Here is a 21410-nt window from a genome sequence, read left to right on the forward strand (position 1 = left end):
GATCCAGCAATAATGAAGTCAAGCAATCTATCAGATGCAGAGTTCAAAACACTGGTTATAAAGATGCTCAATGGACTTAGGGGAAAAGTAGATGAACTCAGTGAGAACTTAACAAAGATAAAAAATATAAAAATGGAAATGGAAATTATAAAAGAGAACCAGTCAAAAATGAAGATTACATTATCTTTGATGAAGAGTATGTTAGAGGGAATCAACAGTGGATAATGAAGAGGACTGAATTACTGAAAGAGAGGATGGGGAAGCCAAGGACGCTCAATTAGAATGGCAAGAAAAAAGTAGCTGAGACTATAATAATAATTTAAGGAGCCTGTGGGACACTATTAAATGTAAAAATATCCGTGTCATAGGGGTACCTGAAGGAAAACAAAAAGTTGAAGAACCATTTGAAAAAATTGTGATGGAAAACTTCCCTCACCTGGTGAAGGAAATAGACATCAACCCCAGGAAGCTCACAGAGTCCCAAGAAAGAGGAACCCAAAGAGGTTATAATTAAAATGCCTAAGGTTAAATACAAAGAGAGAATCTTAAAAGCAGCAAGAGAAAAGCAGTTAGTTACCTACAAGGGAGCATCCAAAAGACTGGCAGCTGGTTTCTCAAAAGAAACCATGCAGGACAGAAGAGCTTGGCACAAAATATTGAACATGATGAAACCCCAGGATCTACAACCAAGAATACTTTATCCAGCAAAGCTATCATTTAGAGTCGAAGGATAAAGAGCTTCCCAGATGAAAATAAGCTGAAGGAATTTATCAACACCAAGCCAGTATTACAGGAAATGTTGGAGGGACTTTTTTAAGAAGAAAACACATGTATCAAAAACAGGAATAAAGAATGGGAATAACTACATTCCTATCAGCAAGTACCTCAAATGGAAAAGAATTAAATGTTCTAACCAAAAGTTAGAGTGGCTGAATGGATAAGAAAACAAGACTCCTACATATGCTGCCTACAAGAGACTCTCTTCAGATTAAGACACAGACTAAAAAGAAGGGGATGGAAAAATATATTGTCTTGATGGACTTAGAGGGTATTGCACTGAATGGAAGTAAGTCAGATAGAGAAAGACAAATATCGCGCAATTTCACGTACATGTGGAATCTAAAGAACAAAATAAACAACAACAACAAAAATGGAAATGAACTCATAGATACAGAGAATATTTTGAGGGCTACTAGATGGGAGGAAGGTTGGGGGGATGACAAAAAAGGGCAAAGGGATTAAGTACAAATGGATAGATACAAAATAATCATGGAGATATAAAGTGTAGCATAAGGAGGCTAGTCAACAATGTTGTAAAAACTAAGTAAGGGGGAAGAAGGGTACTAGATTTAATGGGGTGATCACTTTGTGAGTTATATAGATCTCTAATCACTATGCTGTACAACTAAAACTAATATTTTATTCTATGCCAATTATAATTGAAGAAAACTCATTGAATTATACAATGTAAATCCGAGCAACTAATTGTCTATTATATTTCAATAAGCCCGGAGAAAAAATACAAAAATAAAGTCAAAATAGGAAAAAGAAAAATTACAGAATAATCTCACAAAGATGTAAAACTCTTAAGGCATTAGCAAACTCATTCCAACGATGCTGTACATGTGATGCATGTAACATCGCACGAGATTTGGCTTTATTCCAGAAATGTAAGGTTCCTTCATCACTAAAAACTCTATTATGGGGACTTCAGTTTCCACTAACATGGAAGGGCCGGGTATCAGGCCTGCTCCTCAAATTAAAACAACGAGAAGTCTGAACGAGATCAGTGGACAGCCTGCAACCATTTCTGGAAATGGCAGGGGCCTGCAGGCCTGGACCAACCCGCCTGCGGAGCCAGGCAGGTCTGAAGAGTTGGCCGGATGGGGCGCAGCAGGGCGCGGAGTTGGCTGCTGCATGGAGTTCGAGTCCTGGGCGGCCCTCTCCCCACCCGCAGCTGATCCTGAGAGGCGGCTACATCATTCAAGGGAAGCCAGATTTGGGGACGTTTAGGTGAAATCTCTTGACTGTAATGGTCGGCAAACACTGAGGAAGCTAAAAGGCAGAAAGCAGCAGGCGGCGGCTGGGCCAGGCCTCCACAACTGGCCTCGGGCCCTTGACATTCTCCCCGGCTGCGAACACAGGGACCCCACCCCGGGACTAACCCCAGGGCGGCTGGGCAATCCCCTTGGCTCCCCAGATTCACACTCGGAGACCCTCAGTCCCCCACCCTGCGCCCACCCGGGCACCACAGCCTGCCCCGCCCCCACGAGGGGCCCCCATTGACCCTGTCGTCATCCCCTCAGACACCCCCAAACGCAGCTGCTAGGCGCCCTCCAGCCTGCCCACTACTACCCGCTCAGGGAAGGTCGGTCGCAGCGATCTGCCACCCCGGCCAGACCCACCTCAGGCGCAGCCGCCTCGATCGGGTCCCAGCGGCCTGGAGCTCCGCGCGAAGACCGCGGACTCCTCAGCACGCGAGGGCCGCGGGCTACAACTCCCAGAATGCAGCGGGTGCTCCCTGCGGATGGGGCGGGGCGACGGCGCGAGGGCTGGACCACAGCCAATCAGCTATCCTTGCTCGCGACTGACCCGCCCCCGCGCCATGGCAACCAGGTAAACAAGAGAAGGTAAAAAAAACACTGCCCTGACAAGCAGAGACACAGACCCGGAGAGACAAGGAGACGCAGAGACAGGGAGTAACAGAAGCATGAGGACCCAGAGATGGAGACAGGGCCGGGGGGTGGGGGGGAACTTGAACCCCAGAGGTGGAGAGATACACAGAGAGGCCGACAAACACAGCGAGTGGGAGACAGACTCAGACAGGGGGAGGGCCACAGACTGGGACAGACAGAGGTAAGAACACTTAGAAATGAAGATGGAGAGAGAAGCAGAAACATGGAGACGACAGAGATGGAGAGACCCAGAGGTAGGGACATCCAGACAGAGACGTGAAGGCACTGAGGCCCAGAGACACTGATTCGCTAAAGAAGGTCGTTTCCGCATACCCAGGAAACTGACAGAATTCGAAGACCAGCCATGCGGGGGGCTTCAAGAAACGCTAAAACGGAGGGAATTTTAAGAGGCTCCTGGGGTGAGTAATGTGCTCAGAATCCCAGCAGACAGGAGAAGCAGGGCAAGGGCTAGGATCCTACTTCTCATTACAGAATTTTCTAGACGGCAAGTTTATCAGGCTGTCATTTTGTGTACACTGATTTTTAAAAAATGTTTAACCAGTTTTATATTCTTTTATTTACATACGACACTCACATTTTGGGGTAGTCAGACCTAAAATTTAACTTGTATAAACACCCACACAATCAGAACAAAGAATAGACCCACTGCACAAAACACTCCCTCCGGTTGCCCGCTCCCCAACCCATAACTTTGGCAACCACTGATCTGTTTTCCACGACTAAAGTTTTGCATTTCCCAGAATTATATAAATAGAATCAATCACAGAGTATGTGGCCTTTTCAGATTGGCTTTTTTCACTGGACATAATTCCTTTGAGATCCATTTAAGTTGTGTATATCGATAGTTTCTTTTCATTGCTATGTAGTATTTGATGGTGTGGATATACCACAGTTTAACCATTCTGTAAAGTTATAAATAAATTCAGATGTGACTTGTATTATGAGATCTTGTACATACTATAAAGCCATTTTATAAGTACAGTGCCATCTGACATAGAAACAGAGAAACATGTCAATGGAACAGAGTCCAGAAACAGATTAAAATACACATTAGAATGTGGGATTCTGATAAAGATGAAATTTCAATCTGACATAGAAACAGAGAAACATGTCAATGGAACAGAGTCCAGAAACAGATTAAAATACACATTAGAATGTGGGATTCTGATAAAGATGAAATTTCAATCCATTAGAAAAAATGTTAATTTCTGAATAAATGGTGTTGAGACAAATGACTATCCAAGTGTGGGGGTGGGGCAGGGAATTGGATCCCAATGCCTCACTACTTATAACAAAATTAATTCCAGATGAACTTAAGATTTAAATGTAAAAAAATGAAACCATAAAAAGACTTATAGAAAACCAAAGGATTTTAAAAGTCTTTGTTTAACTTTTTGTTTTTGTTTCCATCCAGGAAATATTTTAATCCAAACTACAATTTGTCACTTTTGAGAGATCCCTTAACACAAAAGTATCGAGGAATTGGCTAAGCCTAATTGGTTGAGAATCTGGTCTGTGTCATCTATCTAGTAAACAAAGCGAAGCTACAAAGACAAAAGAGAGAAATTCTGAAGATTCCAGCTCCAGCCTGAGTAAATTAATCCCTATTTCCGTATTGGCAGAACCCATCAATGCACTATAAATGTTATTTCCTGCTGCAAGAGAGGTTTCTGACTTGTATTGTATAGGTCTTGTACAGACCTAATAAGAAACAAAACCCAGAAACTATCATGGGAAAGTTGTAAATTTAGCGACATTTAAAATAAACTTTTTTCATAGAAAAAAAAAATGTCATAACCAAAGTCAAAACACAAATTGTTAGCAAAATATCTGCAGATGACTGGCAATGGCTGAATGTCCTTAATATATAAAGAACTCTTACAAATCAACAAGGAAGAAACCTAACAATCCAAGAGAAAATAATGAACTAAGTACAGAATAGGCCATTAACATCTAGGAAGAAAAAATGGAAATGGCTTAGAATCGCATCAAAAGATGCACAACTTCCTTCATAATAAATTGAACAGAAATTAAGGCACGATGTCACATTTCATATATTGGATTAAGAAAGTTTACCAGCTCTGAACATTGTTAATAATATGGGAAAACAGGTGCTGCTGCTTAGAATACACATCGTTCATCCTCTTCAAATGACAATCGGACAATGTCTTGCAAAAGTTTCAATGCATATACCCTGACCCAGCATATGCACTCCCACAAATTTATCCAAGGATATCAAGGCATACCTGTACATGTGTGCAAAATGAAACAAGGATGTTATATTGCAGCATGTATAGTATGAAACACTTTTTTATAATATCTATATGTCTGTTGACAGGTCCATACAACTGAGGCCAATAAAAAGACATACTTGTACACACAGAATGGCCCCCAGAACACATGGTGAAGAGACCCATCAAGGTAGAACACAAAATATTATACCCCATGTGTCCAGAAACAGCCTCCTCCTCCCTTCATTAAATGTCTCCAAAGGGATACACAAGAAACATCAACTGTGGTCTCCAAGGAGGGGTCTCAGGTGAGAAAGAGGCTTATTTTTCATTCATTTTTTTCCCCTACCTTTTAATTCTTTACCCCATGCGTGGATTGCTTTTACAACTAACGTAAAAATATTTTATTCCAAAAAAAAAAGTACAAAAACCAGTCATAATAAAGGCGCTCTCAAATGACAAGTAGCAAGAATATACCTGAAGAAGCCCTGGGGATAAAGGAGAACGCAGTGGCCGTGTCCCAGTGCATCTCACAGTGTGGTGCCGCCTGGCCTGTGGGGGGCTGGGAAACAGCTCTCCACCCTGTTTCTGACTCCATCACTCCTTTCTGTCCAGCCACACGACCCATTTCTGCCCTTTTCTCTCTGCTTCATTCTCCCTGCCCAGCGTAGAAGGTAGTAGGGGAGGCAGCATCAGCTCCCAAAACGACTTGTCCTCACCATCCAGCAGCCACAGCTGACTCCTCAGAATCCCTGAGCCCCTAAGGCAAGTGCCCACATCAGGGCCCCCAGTGCCATCGTTTAGGGCCATGGAAGTGAGGACAGAGAACTTACTGCTCCTTCACAAGAGTCTAGCTGAGGCATGACTCTTGTACCATCAAAATAAACATGGCAGCTCCCACTGGTATTTGGTGGATAAAAGATGGAACTGTAACAAATACTGGGGAGCAGGGACAGTGAGACAGGGGATAGCCTATGGGAAGAAAGGGCCCACAGATCTCCCAGAGGTTGGGCTGTCTGAGATGTTACGGAGCTGCTTCCTGGCCACATGGGCCAAGGGGCGTACAAGGCCAACCTTGTTCAAGTGGAACACATCTCACTGTTCTTGTGACATCTCATGAGAAGTCTGGCTCTACTCTGGACTAGACACGGGTGGCTCAGTTCCCCTTGGAGCAGCAGTTATCATCTGGCTTTGGTTCAGCTGCTGGGCAGGGCCTTGGAGGAGTCTTAGCGGAGTGGGAAAAGCTATGGCATGGGGCAGAAGTTCTTTTGGTCTCAAGTCCAGGAGCTTGGAGCCCAAACCAGACGAGGCTCTTTTCCAACTGTCATGGGATGGATGTGTACCACAGTGGAAGGAACACTGGGCAGCATCTTCCTTCTCATCCCAATATATGCCCTTACTCGGGGGCGCATATGCCAATGGCCGACCCACCAAGACCGCGTCACAGTGCCTGGAGCCCCGCCTCCACTTTGGTCAGGCACACACACCCCAGCTGCCATCATCCACGCCCTGGAGATCATAGCCCTCTTGACCTCTAGTCCTCTCCCAACTAGACTCTTCGACACTGCCCCCTCAAGAGACCACCAGCCAATCATGGACGCAAGTCTGAGAAGCAATGCTATCTATCAACTACTGCTGATAGATTCTGAGAGTGCGCAGAACCTGAGAAGGTGGCTGGCGTCTTCTCTTTCAGCCTCCTAGTCAGAGGAGAGTAACATCAATATTACCGTTAACAGCAACAACACAAACTCATCGACGAGATCGTCAATGACTAGAGTGGCAGTAAAAGAAGGCACAGTAACAGGAGGGGAGCAGCAACAGTGAATCCACAGAGCCATCACGTCCCAGGCACTCCACACACCTCTCTTAATCCTGATGAGGCAGGACCTGTCCGCATTCTGTAAGTGAGGAACTGAGGCACAGAGCTGTTCAATAATTCACCTCAGATCTCACACAGCTTTTGAGACGGATATCCAGGTGAGATTCTGAATGCAATTTCTTAATTTCATATATTCCTGTACATTCTGAGTCTTTCCTTCCAGCGAACAAAGATTGCTTTAGAATCAGAAAACAAATATATGCACCCAAGGTGTGGCCACCCACTGTTCACTCGTGCTGGGTCGCCTCCACGTAACTCTTTTGAGTCCCTGCTGCAGGATTCTAAGCATCAGTGATACAGCCCAAAACAGAACGAGGTGTTTACAGTCCAGCGGGGGAGATAAACAGGCAGAGCGCGTTGTAGATCAGTCACATGGCAGTCGATGCTTTGGAGAAACATAAGCAGGGGGAGACGGTGGAGTGTGTTTTGGGCAGGCGCGGTTGCAATTTTAAACAGAGAAATCTGGGAAGGCCTTGCTGAGCTGATGTGTGTCATGACAGGAGGCAGGCAACTGAGCCCAAAGGCATTGGGAAGAGGGCCCCCCCAGAGGGAACAGTGACTGCAGAGTCCCTGAGGTGAGCGCATGCCTGGCATGTTTGAAGAACGGCAGGGAGGCCACTGGACAGTGAGCGAGGTGAAGATGGGAGAAGATGGGGCCGGCCTAGAGACAGTGCCTATCAGTCGAAACGCTATTGCCAAACCAAAAAGATTACGAAGTAAAACAAGTGAGGTAACCTGTTACGGTTGGAAATATTTGCTGCCTCTCACCCGGGACGATGCCTCACTGCCCCAGCGACGTTAGGCTCGGTTGTGGACTTGCTGTGGCTACAGGAGGTGAGCGTGCATGGGGAGTGCCTCTTCTGAGCAGCAACTGAGCATCTGCATGGACCCACCTGTCCTCCTTCCCTATGCCATGAGACCTGCAATGCCCCAGGAGAGAGGGTGCTCCAACAAACCCCAATATCTTTGCTGCCACTCGCCGCTGCAGCCCAGCTTACATATGATAAAACTACCGGAATTACTGCTTCTTTAGAGGCTGAAATTACTTTCACAGCCTCTAGACACCTATCAGAATGGCTAAAATAAAAATAAAGTGGGCATTCCAAGTGCTGGTAAGGATGCACAGCAAAAGAAAGTATTATTTTTTGCTGGTAGGAAAGCAAAATAGTACAACCACTTTGGAAGGGATTAGGATGTAGACATATTGGGGAGGCCATTACTCCCCGAAGGGAGTTCTTGACGACTGTATTGGGGAAGTTGCCCTCGGGAGATGGAGGAAGGCCTGGGTCTGGAACTGAACGGTTTACACTAGCCCTACTGGCCATGCATCAGGCATGACTTGTAGGCAATGCCCTGGGCCTCTGGCCATCAGCTTCCTGCAGCTGCAGCTGTCGGCGCTGATGCGATGAAGCCCAGCACTGAGTTTTCATGCCTCCAGATCACGGCCTGCTGCAAATGCAGCGCCTTCCTAATGCGCATGACAGCAACAGGCAACCCGGCAGTAGCCCTGCCGGGGCATCTGTGGGAGCAGGCCAAAGGAACGGAGCGCAAGCGGATCAAAACGAAGAGGGAAAGGGCAGGAGGGAATTTTCTTTTAAGGCTGCTAGTTTTCTACTGTCGCCATAACAAATCACCACAAACTTAGCAGCTTACGGCAACACACATCTATGATCTCTGCCTTAACTAGCTCAGCGGCCTTCGCAAGTCCAAATTCACAGGAGAGCAAAGCCCGGGCTTTGACACGTCAGTCAGCTTAAGCAGCTCTTAAGTGGCCAGCACACCTGTCTCAGGAGAGAAGCTCCCAGGTAAGCCCAGACCTCTTCCAGGCCCACCCTACCCTCTCCTCCATAGTGACATCCCCTCACAATCCAAGTCCCAAAGAAGGAAATGATTCTTATGTCCTGTGTTGTGGGACACTCATATGAGGAGCTTCTGCCTGGTTGCCCCCCAATTAAGTTACGGCTGCCCTATGACCCTGATCTAGACCTTTCTGGTAAAAAAAAAAGAAAAAGAAAAAAAAAAGAAACCCAATATTCATCACCTTTTTATTCCTTATCAAGTTATGACAGCAACAATGTATGATTTATAACACAGAAAAAAAATCATACACGATTGTAGTCCACTAGGAAAACCAGGTTTATTTCTCCATGATCAATGTCCACTCTACAGTGACATGTACACATATTTTCACATGGCCATCGTAATAGCAAATCTTCTATTTTATGCTTGTTTATATTGTCGCCTGCTGTATCATGAGCATTTTCAATAAGGCAACAAAACCTTTATCATTATGGTTCAGCAAAGAACAAATCAGAAGTGTCCTAAGTGAACAACAATGTAAAGGAACAAGATAAACATAACTCAGTACTTTTTGTTATAACAACTAAAGCGGCGTATCACACTTATTGACAGCAGCCCTTTCCATCTCAGTATAAGCTGGCTTCAGTCTTAAGAAAGATAATGCCACTGTTCACGTGTAAGCAACACTCTCGTCCAAGTAAGTGCTCCTTCTGAAATGAGTCATCGGCATCTGGCAAGACTGTAACACAGAAACACACTCAAACGGCAATCTACTCCAACACTGTGGATGCTGAGAGGTGGAACACTGAGGAGCTCCTGCCAAAAGCTGCTCTCACCGCTTACACATGGTTCCGGTTAAGAGTTCACTTATGTACAATAAGGCAGACACTCCCGATTAAACGATCCCTCGTACCGATGAGTTACTGAACACATTCACAGGTTCTTTGCAGTTTACACACTCTGACGCGGGAGCAGTTGGCTGTCTCCAGGGAAGTGTCTTCCTGACAGACATCCACTGGTTTTACTCCAGTGTATCTTGCTTGGTACAGGCTGATCATCCCTGAAGCCTTTCCCACATTTATTAGCATTTTATATTCCCTCCGGGAGTCCCCTAATGTATCAACTTAATAGTATGGCTAAGGAATGTCTCACATTCATCAATTCACTGGATAGGGTAGAGAAATACTTAAAAGCAAATTTCTATATTTAAAAGCCACGTGTGTAACGTGACCCTATCCATGCAAAAACATAAACACATAAAGAGATGGGGAGAGAATGGTCACCAGAATATTAATGATTATAATCTCAGGGGGTGGGATTGCGGGGACTTACTTTTTTCCTTAAACTAAATTAAAAATCTCTTTTGTATTGACAAGGAGGAGTGATCCCTGAAGACATCCCTCCTTCACACAGGTTTCTGAGAACGTTCAGGAGACAAGTAGGCCTGCGTTCATTACGTTTCCACGGCTTGCTCTCCAGGGTGTGTGCTCTGATGGCGGACGAGGGCCGAGCTCCTTCTGAATGTTTTCCCACACTGAGGACACTGGCTGGGACCCCCCCTGCTGTGGAGTCTCTGATGCACCGCCAGGTGCGAGTTCTGCTTGAAGGACTTTCCACACTCCGGACACTGGTATGGGGTCTCCTTAGTGTGAATTCTCTGGTGCTTGGTCAGACAGGAGCTGTCCCTGAAAGCTTTGCCACACTGACTGCACTCGTAGGGCTTCTCGCCAGTATGAGTCCTCTGGTGCCGGATGAGGCCGGCGATGTTCCTGAAAAGTTTCTGACACTGGTCACAGCCGTAGGGCTTCTCGCCGGTGTGAATCCTCTGGTGCCGGATGAGGTAGGCGCTCTCGATGAAAGTCTTCCCACACTCCGCACACTCATAGGGCTTCTCCCCAGAATGGATCTTCTGATGCACGATGAGGTGAGAGTTCCGGTTGAAGGACTTCCCGCACTCCCCACACTCAAAGGGCTTCTCTCCGCTGTGAGTCCTCTCGTGTTGGGTGAGGTACGAGCCGTCTCGGAAAGCCTTGCCACACTTGCCACATTCGTAGGGCTTCTCCCCAGTGTGAATTCTGAGGTGCACGGTGAGGTGGGAGATGTCCGTGAAAGGCTTCCCGCACTCGTTACATCTGTACGGCTTCTCCCCTGTATGAGTTCTCTGATGTAAAATCAGGGAGGAATTCCGGTTGAAGGTTTTCCCGCATTCTAGACATTCGTAAGGCTTCTCCCCAGTGTGAATTCTCTGGTGCTGTGTCAGAGCTGACCCGTCGCTGAAGGCTTTCCCACACTTACTGCATTTGTAGGGCTTCTCTCCTGTGTGGATTCTTTGGTGCACAATCAGGTTGTAGTTCTTGGAGAAGGATTTTCCACACTCATTACACATGTAAGGTTTCTCTCCAGTGTGAGTTCGGTGATGCAAAACGAGAGAAGAGTTCCGTTTGAAGCATCTGCCACATTCGGTACATTCGTACAGCTTCTCTCCAGGGTGACCCCTATTTTCATTCCGAGATGAACTCAGGGTAAGCGTGTTACCAAAGCCCTTGCCTTCTGACAGTTTCTTCCCTCTTCTCGTTATTTTTTGTTCATCAAGAGGGGGAAAATGGCTGAACGACTTAACACTTTCGGGGTATTTATGGGGTTTCTCTCTCATTTGATTTCTTCCAAGCTGAATAATTTCCATGGAGTGACTGAAGGCTTTTCCACAGGCATCACTGTCACCAGTTATCTTAGACACAAAACTTTTCTGACAACTGTGTACAGCTGGGTCATAATCCAAACTGCGAACTTCTGAGTCATATATATGGAAACCGTTTGTTGCAGGAACCCTCCGAGAGGGTGGAAGGTCTGAGCTTGCACTCAAAGGCCCCCCAAGTCCAGGATATTCACAAACTGACTCCCGAGCCCCTGGCTTCTCCTGAGTTAAAGCTGAATTGCACAGATCTCCCTCCCAGTTCTTACAGTCCCAACTATCACCCAGAATGGAAAAATGGGGACCCTCTCTCATAAATCCTTCCATTTCCACGTCACAGGGTAGTTCTTCCTCAGGAATATTCTGAGCTGTCATTTTCAATCTCGTGTTCAAGGCTGAAAAGTAAAGAATGAAAAGGACTTCAGTATATGAAGCTATGTTTGGAAGAGGAATGAAAAACGATGACCAGCCAGGCATGTGGATGTGTATTTTTACTTGTTTCCTTTCTCAAATTCCCATCCATACAAGGAGGAGACAAGTGAGAGTCAAGAGATGGAGGCAAGAACAGGTTCAAAGTTAGCGACACAGCATTTTCATCCTCTCAAAAAATAAGAAGGCCGGTACTGGGAAATATTACCAACGGAATTAGCCTGTGACAGGAGAGACCAGAGGCCAGTGTCATTGCTCACAATGGAACACAGTCTTGGTCACTGTGTGCCAGTCCCCATTACCTGCTGCTCCTACGAAAACCAGCACACGTTTTCAAAGTCTCAACTTCACAATGTATGTATGACGGTGCTGAACAAGCAGACGGCGCTCCACCTTTGTGGTCGGAGTTCTGCCTTCACAGATGGGGCACAGTATAGGCTCCCTGACCTTGAAGATCAGAAAGTCCTAGATCTGTCAGTGACCAACTTGCAGGGTTATTATGAGAGTCCGATCACATCTGAGGCTAGCCCTGAGCTGGGGAATGCACAGCGCTCCATAAGTGGCTGCCACTGTCATCACCGTTATCGATCTTCAATCAGTTACCAAGATAACTGGCTGTCCGTATAGTTTTTAGGTAAAATGAAATTAGACCCTTCCCCCTCATAAAAATTTAAAAATTTGAAGTGAATAAAGACCTCACTATAAAATCAAAGTTTAAATTATGTAGGATATCTTCACGAATGAGGCAGTCCAAGGCTCAAGAAGAAAAAACAATATATACAAAGATTAACAATTTGATATCAATAGGAAAAGTTTCCACGCAACAAAAGACATAATACGAGTCAAAATACAAGTGGCAAGTGGAGAGACAATATTATGAAATATAAAAGCAGCAAAAAAATAATACCTCAAATCTATACTTTTTACAGAACAGCATAAAAAAAGGGGGAAAAAAAAGATACAGAGGAACTAAACAGAGAGAAAATGGAAATGTCCTGAAAACATGAATATCTGCTCATTCAGGCAATTATGAACTTCAACTTTAAGAACACGAAATATACATATTTTATAAGTAAAAGTAACACAATGTATGATGTGAAGCTTGGACAGGCATGCAGGAAGAGAGTTGGCGGGCATGGACAGTGGTCAGCCCACTTGGCAGGCTAATTTGGCAGTAGCCGACAGAACACCAAATGGGCACATCCCTCCACCCAGCAATCTGCCTGTGGGCATGCCAGGCTCAGGAAGCACGAGTCCCGAGCATAAGTGGACATCGACCTATACCAAGGACACAGTCTCAAAGGCCAGCAGGGAGAAGACAGACCACTGGTGAAGGGATGAAAAGTATTGTTATGGACCCCTTGATAGCAAAATAGAAACCCACAGGTAATGGAGGTTACTTTCAAAGTGCTGAGGAAAAAACTGTCAGCTGCATTATTGTTCAAGAGGAAAGGTAAGATAAAAGACAGCTTCAGAAAAGCAAAAGCAGAGCTTACCTTCGAGGATACTGCCAAAAGAATTAGCGTTGTTCTTCCGGAAAAGCCCAGAAGGAAAGAATGGAAAGAAAAGGAAACGATGAATGTGTACTTAGATCAAATTCAGTACTGACCATATAAAATGCACTAGTAATAATGACTCAGGGAGTTAACAGCACGATGGTCTAAAATACCAGGTGGCAGTGTCCTGTGAGATGGGAGAGGGGTAACAAACTTAAGTGTCCTGCCGTCCTTATATTGTTCATGATTCATGTGAGACCCGGTCAAGTAAGGAATAAAATAAATGTCATGTAAAACTTGCAAGCCCGTAGAGTAGTGGTTTTCAACCAGGGGCAACTTTACCCACAAAGGACACTTTGGGACGTCTGGAGATGTTTTTGGTTGTCATTAGTAAGGGAGAAGTGCCACTGGCATCTAGAGGGCAGAGGTCAGGGATGCTGCTAAACACCCTTTAATTCACAGGACAGCCCCTCACAATAGAATGATCCAGCCCCAAATGACAACAGTGCTGAGGCAGAAAAACCCTGTTGTATGAGGGAGGAATAATTAAAAAAATAAAAACCAGATCAATCCAGAAGAAGGCGGTAAGGGATGAAAGCCCAGAAAGGACAGGTGAAAAAGTATCACCAATAAATATACGTAAATGGCTTCGATGGGACAGATAAAGACACCGCATCACACTGCATTAAAATGTTTGTAACACACATACCTAAAGCAAAAGGACATAGAAGACAAAAGCAAAAATTTGGAAGAGACAAATGCCAACCAAAGATTTTATGGCTCTTTGTTAACCAATGATAAACTTCAAGTACGATAATGGCAATATAACAGTGGTAAAGATGCCTACATTAATACGACGCCTCAAAACACAGCAAAGTCAGCCAGCATTGCAAGTCAAAGTCAGCAAATCCAACCATAATGGGAGGTTTTAATGGACCCCTTTCAGAAATGGAAATTCAGAAAAACTGAATAGAGACACTTGGAGAGAATGAAATTAGCCAGCCTGATTACTCAGCTGGATGAAGAGTGAAGTATCAACAACTAGAGATAGACACTTTCAAGCAGAAGTGGAACATTTGCTAACAGTGGCCATAAACCAGGCCAAGATACAAGTTCAACAAAGGCCAGACCACAGCTTGACACAGACCATAGCCTCTTGACAACAGATTTGGTCATGTGAAAAACCAGTAACAGAAAACCAAATACAAGAAAAACAAGAATTAAAACAAACCCCAATTTATTTGTAAAAATGAAAAGCTATTTCGCAGTAATTCACAGAACAAAGAGAAATCTAGACAGAAATTAGAAAACACCTAGAAATGAACAACAATGGGAATAGTACATCTCAAAACATGTAGCGAGTGAGGATGCAGCTAACACAGTTCCTAGGCGGAAAATGTTGGTCTTTAATGCTTATAGTAAAAAAAGGAGACTGTAGGTTGAGTGAGCTCACTGTTCAACTTAATGGAAAGAACCATGAAGTAAACCAACAGGAGGTGGAAGGCAGATGATAATAAAGGTATAAGCAGAAATTACAGAAACCGAAAACAAAGAAACAGCAAGAAGATAAAGAAAACCAGAAGTCTGTTATTTGAAAAGACTAATGAAATAGACACACCTTTAACAAGAGTGGTCATTAAAAAAGAGATAGGAGGCACACAAAAGTGATAGTTATGCAAAGGGATTTGAACTAGGAAACAGTAAAATGTTACCAACATGGCATTACTGGACATGGCATTACTGGACGTATCCTAGGAATGCAGGGCTGAGGAGCATGACAGCATCTACTCACGCAATTCTCCGTACTTTCAAATAAAAGAAGACAATCCCCTGCAGCCTATCTCGATAAGTTCATAAAGTACTAATTTGAGGAAATCTTGCCTAGACTTATGACCCAAATGCTCTTAGACAAAAGTAGTAGACCCCTTTACCCTATGTCAATAAATTCAGAAGGTACTTTAAAGCAAGCTCCGATTCATGATGAAAATTCGTAACCACCAAGACACAGGGAATTAACATAAACGTCATACTTAATGAGTAAACATAAGGATTGTTCGCTCTGAAGCGAAGACTAAGACCTCAGATGCCTGCTAATGTCCACAGCATTTGACAGTGATGTCAGGATGGTGCCTCCTGCTGTCACTCCTGGAAGCTTATACTGAAAAAGCCTCCTAAGGCTGCTCTGCTACCAGACCACGTGTTCTCCATACTGCACCTTCTGAATGGCTTGTGGTCGTCCTGTGAAAAACAAGAGATGAAAAACGAGAGCACCTTCCCGTAGGTCTGTAGGGGGAGGATGCATGTGTGCACTTTAAAGAAGTCAGTCAGACATATATGGGATGATACCACCGAGGGAAATTTTTTAGACAAAATATTCTGGAAGTAAAAATATTGAAATGTCCTGGAAAGACACCTACGAAAGCTGTGATCACAAGGTCTTGGGATATGGAGGGAAACGAGCCTTGAGGAGCAAAGGGAAAGTCCCTTTCATCTATAACAGATACTCCCTTTATTGAAATAAGGTTTATATACCACTAAGAAAGTGAAAAGATGACCCACCAAATGGGAGAAAATATTTGTAAAGTACATATCCGACAAAAGACTTATATACAGAAAATATAAAAAGAGGATGTGGAGAAACTGGAACCCTCACCTCACGCACTGTTGGCGGGAATGTAAAGCGGTATTGCTGCTTTGGAAAACAGCCTGTTTCTTGAAAAGTTAAACACAGAGTTATCACAGGACCACTCCTAGGTATCTAAATCAAGAAAAAGCCAAACATGTGTCTACAGATAAGCTTGTACATATATGTGGATAAACAAAATGCGGAAATCCACACAACTGAATATTCTAATATTCCTCAGCCATTAGAAGAAATAAAGAACTGATACATCTGAACCTTCGAAACATTATGCTCAGTAAAAGAACTCAAAACACAAAAGACCATACCTTTATAATCCAATTTACATGATGTTCAGAACAAGCAGTTCCATAAAAACTGAAAGTCAATTAGCGTTTGTCAGGAGCGGAAAGAAGGGGAAGGGGGAATAACTGCTAGTGGGAATGGGGTTTCTTCTCGGGCTGATGAAAACAGCTGGAATTACACAGTGGTGACGGCTGCAAAACTTTGTGCACAAACCCAAAACTACTGATTTGTGCATTTTGGATGAATCCTATGATCTGTGAATTGTACCTCAATAAAGTTGTAATAAGTAAAGTTATACCTTCAAGAACAATGCTTGTGATGCTAAACACAAACATGTCTCCTATATAAGGGACAAGTATCCCCCAGCCTGACCTGAAGCTCTTAACTTTGGCAGTATCCCCTCGGGGCATCTGAAAATCTGTGAAGGTGTTAGGTTGTCACAAAGGTGGAGGCAGGGGGAACTGCTCGCATCTGGTAGGCCGGGGCTAGAGAGGCCTATTTGCTATCACGCCTGGGACTGCTCCACATGGTGCTTGACCGTCCTGTGTCCCAAAGTCTCTGCAGGTATCAACCTGGAGTACTTCAGAACAGCAATACTACATGTGATGTAACACTTTAGAAAAAGAGTGTGCCTTCATTTAAGAGAAGGAAGCTCAAAGGAAATCCAGATGCTGCTATGAATTCACGAAATCATTCCTTACTCTGCTTCTCTCTCCATGACGAAACTGGCTGTTCCGACTATACTCTCAGTCGATGAGGGTGTGAGTGCCATTGTGAGGTTACTGGGGGAAAAAAATGTCACCAGTACCTGTGAGGGTATTAGGACAGACTGCTGGAAAAGCATATTAAATCAGGCATTTAACGCAGGAAATGCACTGTATTTCATTAATCAGGGTTGTTTTCAAATGTCTAATCTTATTGCCCTCATATATATTTCTATATTACTATTTTTAGCAAAATAATGACACAAAAATAATGTTGTAAAAAATTCACCTCCATGCTGTTCACATATTTTGGGGGTATGCCATATTCCCCAACTCCTTATCGGACCCTGTGTTTGGATGTCCACCATACCACTTCTCTGCAGCCCCAGCCTATCCTTTTCTTCCCCATGGCCAATGAGAAGGTGATCTGCAAGACTTTCTACACGCTGAATGTTGCCCCAGCACATGCTGAGACCTCAGGTCTGGAGCACTTTCTGCGATAAATTATCCCGATGCTGTTCCAGGTCAGAGCACAGGGGTGATTGACCCTTTGCCTGTGAATAAGGACAGCCTGGGTTGCCTTACTGTGTAAGTGCTTAGAACCTGCTTCCAAGGTACATTCTTCCTTTCCTGTTTAATACACCTGGTCTGGGTCCATTTCCAACACCCACTCTTCCAGCAGCATCCACCCATACCATGCCCCATTTTATCTCTCTGAATATAATGAATTCTGTTCTGTTTCTCTTAATCCAAACCCACAGTCTGCAGCACCTAACTGTTTCCCGTTTCTTCTAGGGTAGCTGTGCCCAAGCATTGAAATATAGAAATATATATTTTAACACAAATACCTTTCCTCTCACTGATTCTTTATGTGCACACAAGACTTTAGAAATTTTTTAATTTTTGAATATGTAATATTATCCATAAAATTCCTCTTAGGATGATAAAACGCACATTGCAAACTTGATCATAAAGAGTGAAGATTACACAAATATTAACTCAAAATGGATAACAGGCCTAAATATAAGAGCTAAAACTATAAAACTCCCAAAAGAAAAACACAGATGTGTTAAATTCAAAAACTTGGACATATCAAAAGCACAAGTGAAAAACATAAATAAAACCTTTTGTGCTTCAAATGACATCACTAAGAAAGTAAAAAGACATCCACATAATATGAAAAAATATTTGCAAATCCTGTATCTGACGAGGCACTGGTATCCAGAATAAATAACTCTTCCAATTAAATAATAAAAAGGTCAATAACCCATTTATTAAATGGACAAAGGATCTGAATAGACAGTTCTCTAAAAAAAGATATACGAATGGCCAATAAGCACAATGAAAACATGCTCAACATCATTAACCATCTGGAAAATGCAAATCAAAACCACTGTGAGATACCACTTCACAGCCAGTAGGATGACTATAATCAGGTCCACTCCTAGGTAGTTATCCAAGAGAAATGAAAACATATGTCCACAAAAACAATAACAACAACAACAAAATTTAAAAACATGTTCACATAAGCATTAGTTACAATACCTAAAAAGTGGAAGCAACTCAAATGTCCATCGATCAATGAATGAATAAGCAAAATGTGATATATCCATACAACAGAACATTACTCATCCAGAAAAACGAACTAAGTACTGATACATGTTACTACATGGATGAATCTTGAAAATACTATGCTGAGTGAAAGAAGCCAAAACAAAGAACTACATATTGTATGGTCATTTATATGAAATGTCTAGAATAAGCAAATGCAGAGACAGAAAGTAAATTATTGATTATCTGGGGCTGGGAGGGATGGAGAAATGGGGAGTGACTGCTAATGGGCATAGGCTTTCTTTTCTCAGATGATGTAAATATTCTAAAATTGTTATTGGTGATGGGTACACAACCTAGTGAACATACTAAAAACAACTGAATTTTACACCTTAAGATAGTAAGTTATATCGTCTGTGAATTATATCTCAATAAAACTGTATCATAAAAATAAGCAGGTATCGAGTCTGTCAGGATAATAACCACTGGTCTAGATCCCACCTGGCACATTTGTGGTACCTTCAGACTTCGCAAGAGAAGTAACAGTTTCATAGGGATGTGCCAAGCTTGTGTAGAATTCTATTCCCAGACACTCACCTCTGAAGGGCTTTATCTCCAGTCTCCATGACCTTGCAGAGACATCCACTTAGGCTCAATACCTGGATGTTTGACATCAATGGCTGCCAGACTTCAGCTGTCCAACCCCATCCACATGGTTCCCGCCATCTCTGTGAAGCACACATGATGCTAACTTTATTTGTTCAAATGATGCATTCTTTAAAAAAAAAAAAAAAAAACAGTTTATTATCAACTTTAGCCCTGTTTTTTCCCCCAGAGCAAAGTCACCCACCTACCAATTGTGATAGAATCTGACTCCATTTTTGATGACTGCTGACCGCTTTCAAGGCCCCCGCCCCACGACCTACTGTCTCATCTCCTTCCATTCCACAACTAGGCAAGCTGACAAGCCTGAGTGCTTTCTTCTTGGAGTCAGCAGAGGTTCAAACCATGCAAATCCCAATAAATGCAAGGCCACCCTAATCCCAGCTCCACTCTCTAGTCACAATAAAAGCCCAACAGTCTCCTTCTGCTCTCTCAGGCTATTTCTGGATCACCTTGGGAAGCCTGCCCTTTTCTCCCAAGACAATCTCATTATGTGAATAATCAACCTTTTATACTCGTGGTGTGTGTGAGTGTAAAAAATAAAGAGTGTCTATATGTGTTCGAGGCAGGGAAGAATGAAAGGTAAAGCTAATGTGGCAAACTGTTATCTTGAGAATCTGGACGGTTTTACAAGTGTTCATTGAACTATTCCTGCGACTTTTCTGTAGGTGTAAAACTTTTCAAAACAGGAAGGTGGGTGAGAAGGGAGAGAAAGCAAGCGATAGAGTGAAGGAAAGTTACTTGCTATGGGGGGCGGGCTTTGGGAGGGGACAAAGCCTTAGTATTCAAAACGTATTTTCACAAGTCCTCTACAACCAAATTTTTTCAATTGGCAAAGAATATGAGAACTTTCTGAGATGACGACGGTCAGTTTGATAAAAGGTTGGGTTGCATTTGTCAAAATTGATCCACTTGGTACAATGAAGATCTGCGCAATTCAGTGTTAAGTCAATTCTGCCTCAAAAAAATTTTGCAGCAATAGATGGTATAGAATTATAACTGATGTTAAGCAAAGTGTTTGAGGGGAGAAGCGCAGTGATACTGACACTTAATTTAAATGTATCCCCAAAAGATTTAATGAATAGGTAAAAGGATGGACAGAGGGAAATACACGGGTTACAGCAAGTATAGGAGATGTTAATGCGTCAGTATAAGGTCGGACAAAGATTTCGACTTGTCTATACGTATGAAAACTTTTATCGTGAACTAGATTGGGGAGCCAAGGAGATGAACCACTAAACCAAGAAAGAAAGCGAAATGGTCAGTAAACAGGTGAAAAAACGCGGCCCCCATTGGGAACTGCGGCGAGACCTGACTTGGCAGATATTAGCTGGTAGGGGGACAGGTGATGTAACACCTGCGAGACTCAGTGGGAAACGGCAGAGGTCACCGGGCGCAACGTGGCCAAGTGACTCGAGACCCGCGACGCCGACACCCGCCCTTCCACAACCCGGCAGCAGAAGGGCGTAGACCGGGATCGCCCCAGCGGCCGGGCCAGGACACCTGGCAGGTGCGGGCGAAACGGTCCTTAAGAAGGACCCGCTGAAACCAGTGCGGAACAGCTGAGCGACGCGAAGTAAGGCCGGGAGGAGAGGCCACACTCGCCGGGGGAAGGCGTCCACACCCGCAGGATGCCCTCACCCGCCGGGGTCTTCCACACCCGCGAGGGCAGCAGCGCCCGGGGCCGACCCCGCCCCTGCGAGCCGACCGCGCACACTGCCCGCCTGAAACCCGCCCGCGGACGCGCCGCTCACGACCCACCGGGACCGGCGGACCTTCTCTGCGCCCCGCGGCCGTAAAGGGGAAAACAGACACGCAAAGGCCGAGAGGCGCGGCGGGACTCACCTCAGGCGATCGGGTGGCGGCGGCGGCCATGTTCGGTCGAGTGCGCGTGCGCGCGCCAGAGCCCGGATGTGCGCGGCCCTGGAGGCGCCGCGCCCTCGCCCCGCCCCGCGGGCTTGAAGTGGGCGTTCCCGAGCTTTCGGCTCCGCCCCGGGCTGCGAGCGTCCAGCCCCTCGTCCTCCGCCCCGGTTCGCGTTCTCCTGCGCCCGCCGGGCGCCCAGCCTTCACCTCCTGCGGGGTCGACTTTGACCCACCCTCTCCGCCTTAGGGCGCGTGAGTCACCAAGTCAGAGCTGTCCCTACTTCCCCGCCTACTAATTTGCTTACTCAATTATTTCTTGATACCCATATGGACGCAAGGATTTTTATTTTCTCCTGTGGTTTTCATCCTATACCATCATTATTGTAGTGCCTTATTTTTATTTACCGAGTAGTTTGCCAAAGTAATTCCATACCATAATTTTCTTATTTTGAGAAAAATATATTAAAATTCAGATAAGTG

At 44.4% G+C, this 21410-nt stretch overlaps 1 protein-coding gene across 3 annotated transcripts; it reads right to left on the bottom strand.

Annotated features, from left to right (window-relative positions):
- Positions 1 to 8834: 8834 nt before the first annotated feature.
- ZNF329 (zinc finger protein 329) lies at positions 8835 to 21021 on the bottom strand. Of its 3 annotated transcripts, none has more exons than XM_011384614.2 (3): positions 20913 to 21021; positions 19002 to 19179; positions 8835 to 11693 (listed from the first exon to the last, which is right to left on the bottom strand). In XM_011384614.2, the coding sequence occupies exon 3, from the start codon at positions 11671 to 11673 to the stop codon at positions 10060 to 10062; it is 1614 nt and encodes a 537-aa protein (XP_011382916.1). In that variant the 5' UTR covers positions 11674 to 11693; positions 19002 to 19179; positions 20913 to 21021; the 3' UTR covers positions 8835 to 10059. The 3 variants fall into 3 exon arrangements, with proteins under 3 accessions (XP_011382916.1, XP_011382917.1, XP_023381461.1); XM_011384615.2 differs by having other exon boundaries at positions 19002 to 19132; positions 20913 to 21002; XM_023525693.1 differs by lacking the exon at positions 20913 to 21021 and adding an exon at positions 20829 to 20850.
- Between the last annotated feature and the right edge of the window lie 389 nt (positions 21022 to 21410).

Source organism: Pteropus vampyrus, unplaced genomic scaffold (genome assembly GCF_000151845.1).
Source record: "Pteropus vampyrus isolate Shadow unplaced genomic scaffold, Pvam_2.0 Scaffold602, whole genome shotgun sequence".
Taxonomy (NCBI): Eukaryota; Metazoa; Chordata; class Mammalia; order Chiroptera; family Pteropodidae; genus Pteropus; species Pteropus vampyrus.

What these genes read in the sequence shown, in the direction of transcription:
- ZNF329 (XM_011384614.2), bottom strand. Translation starts at nt 11,673, where the DNA reads ATGACAGCTCAGAATATTCCTGAGGAAGAACTACCCTGTGACGTGGAA.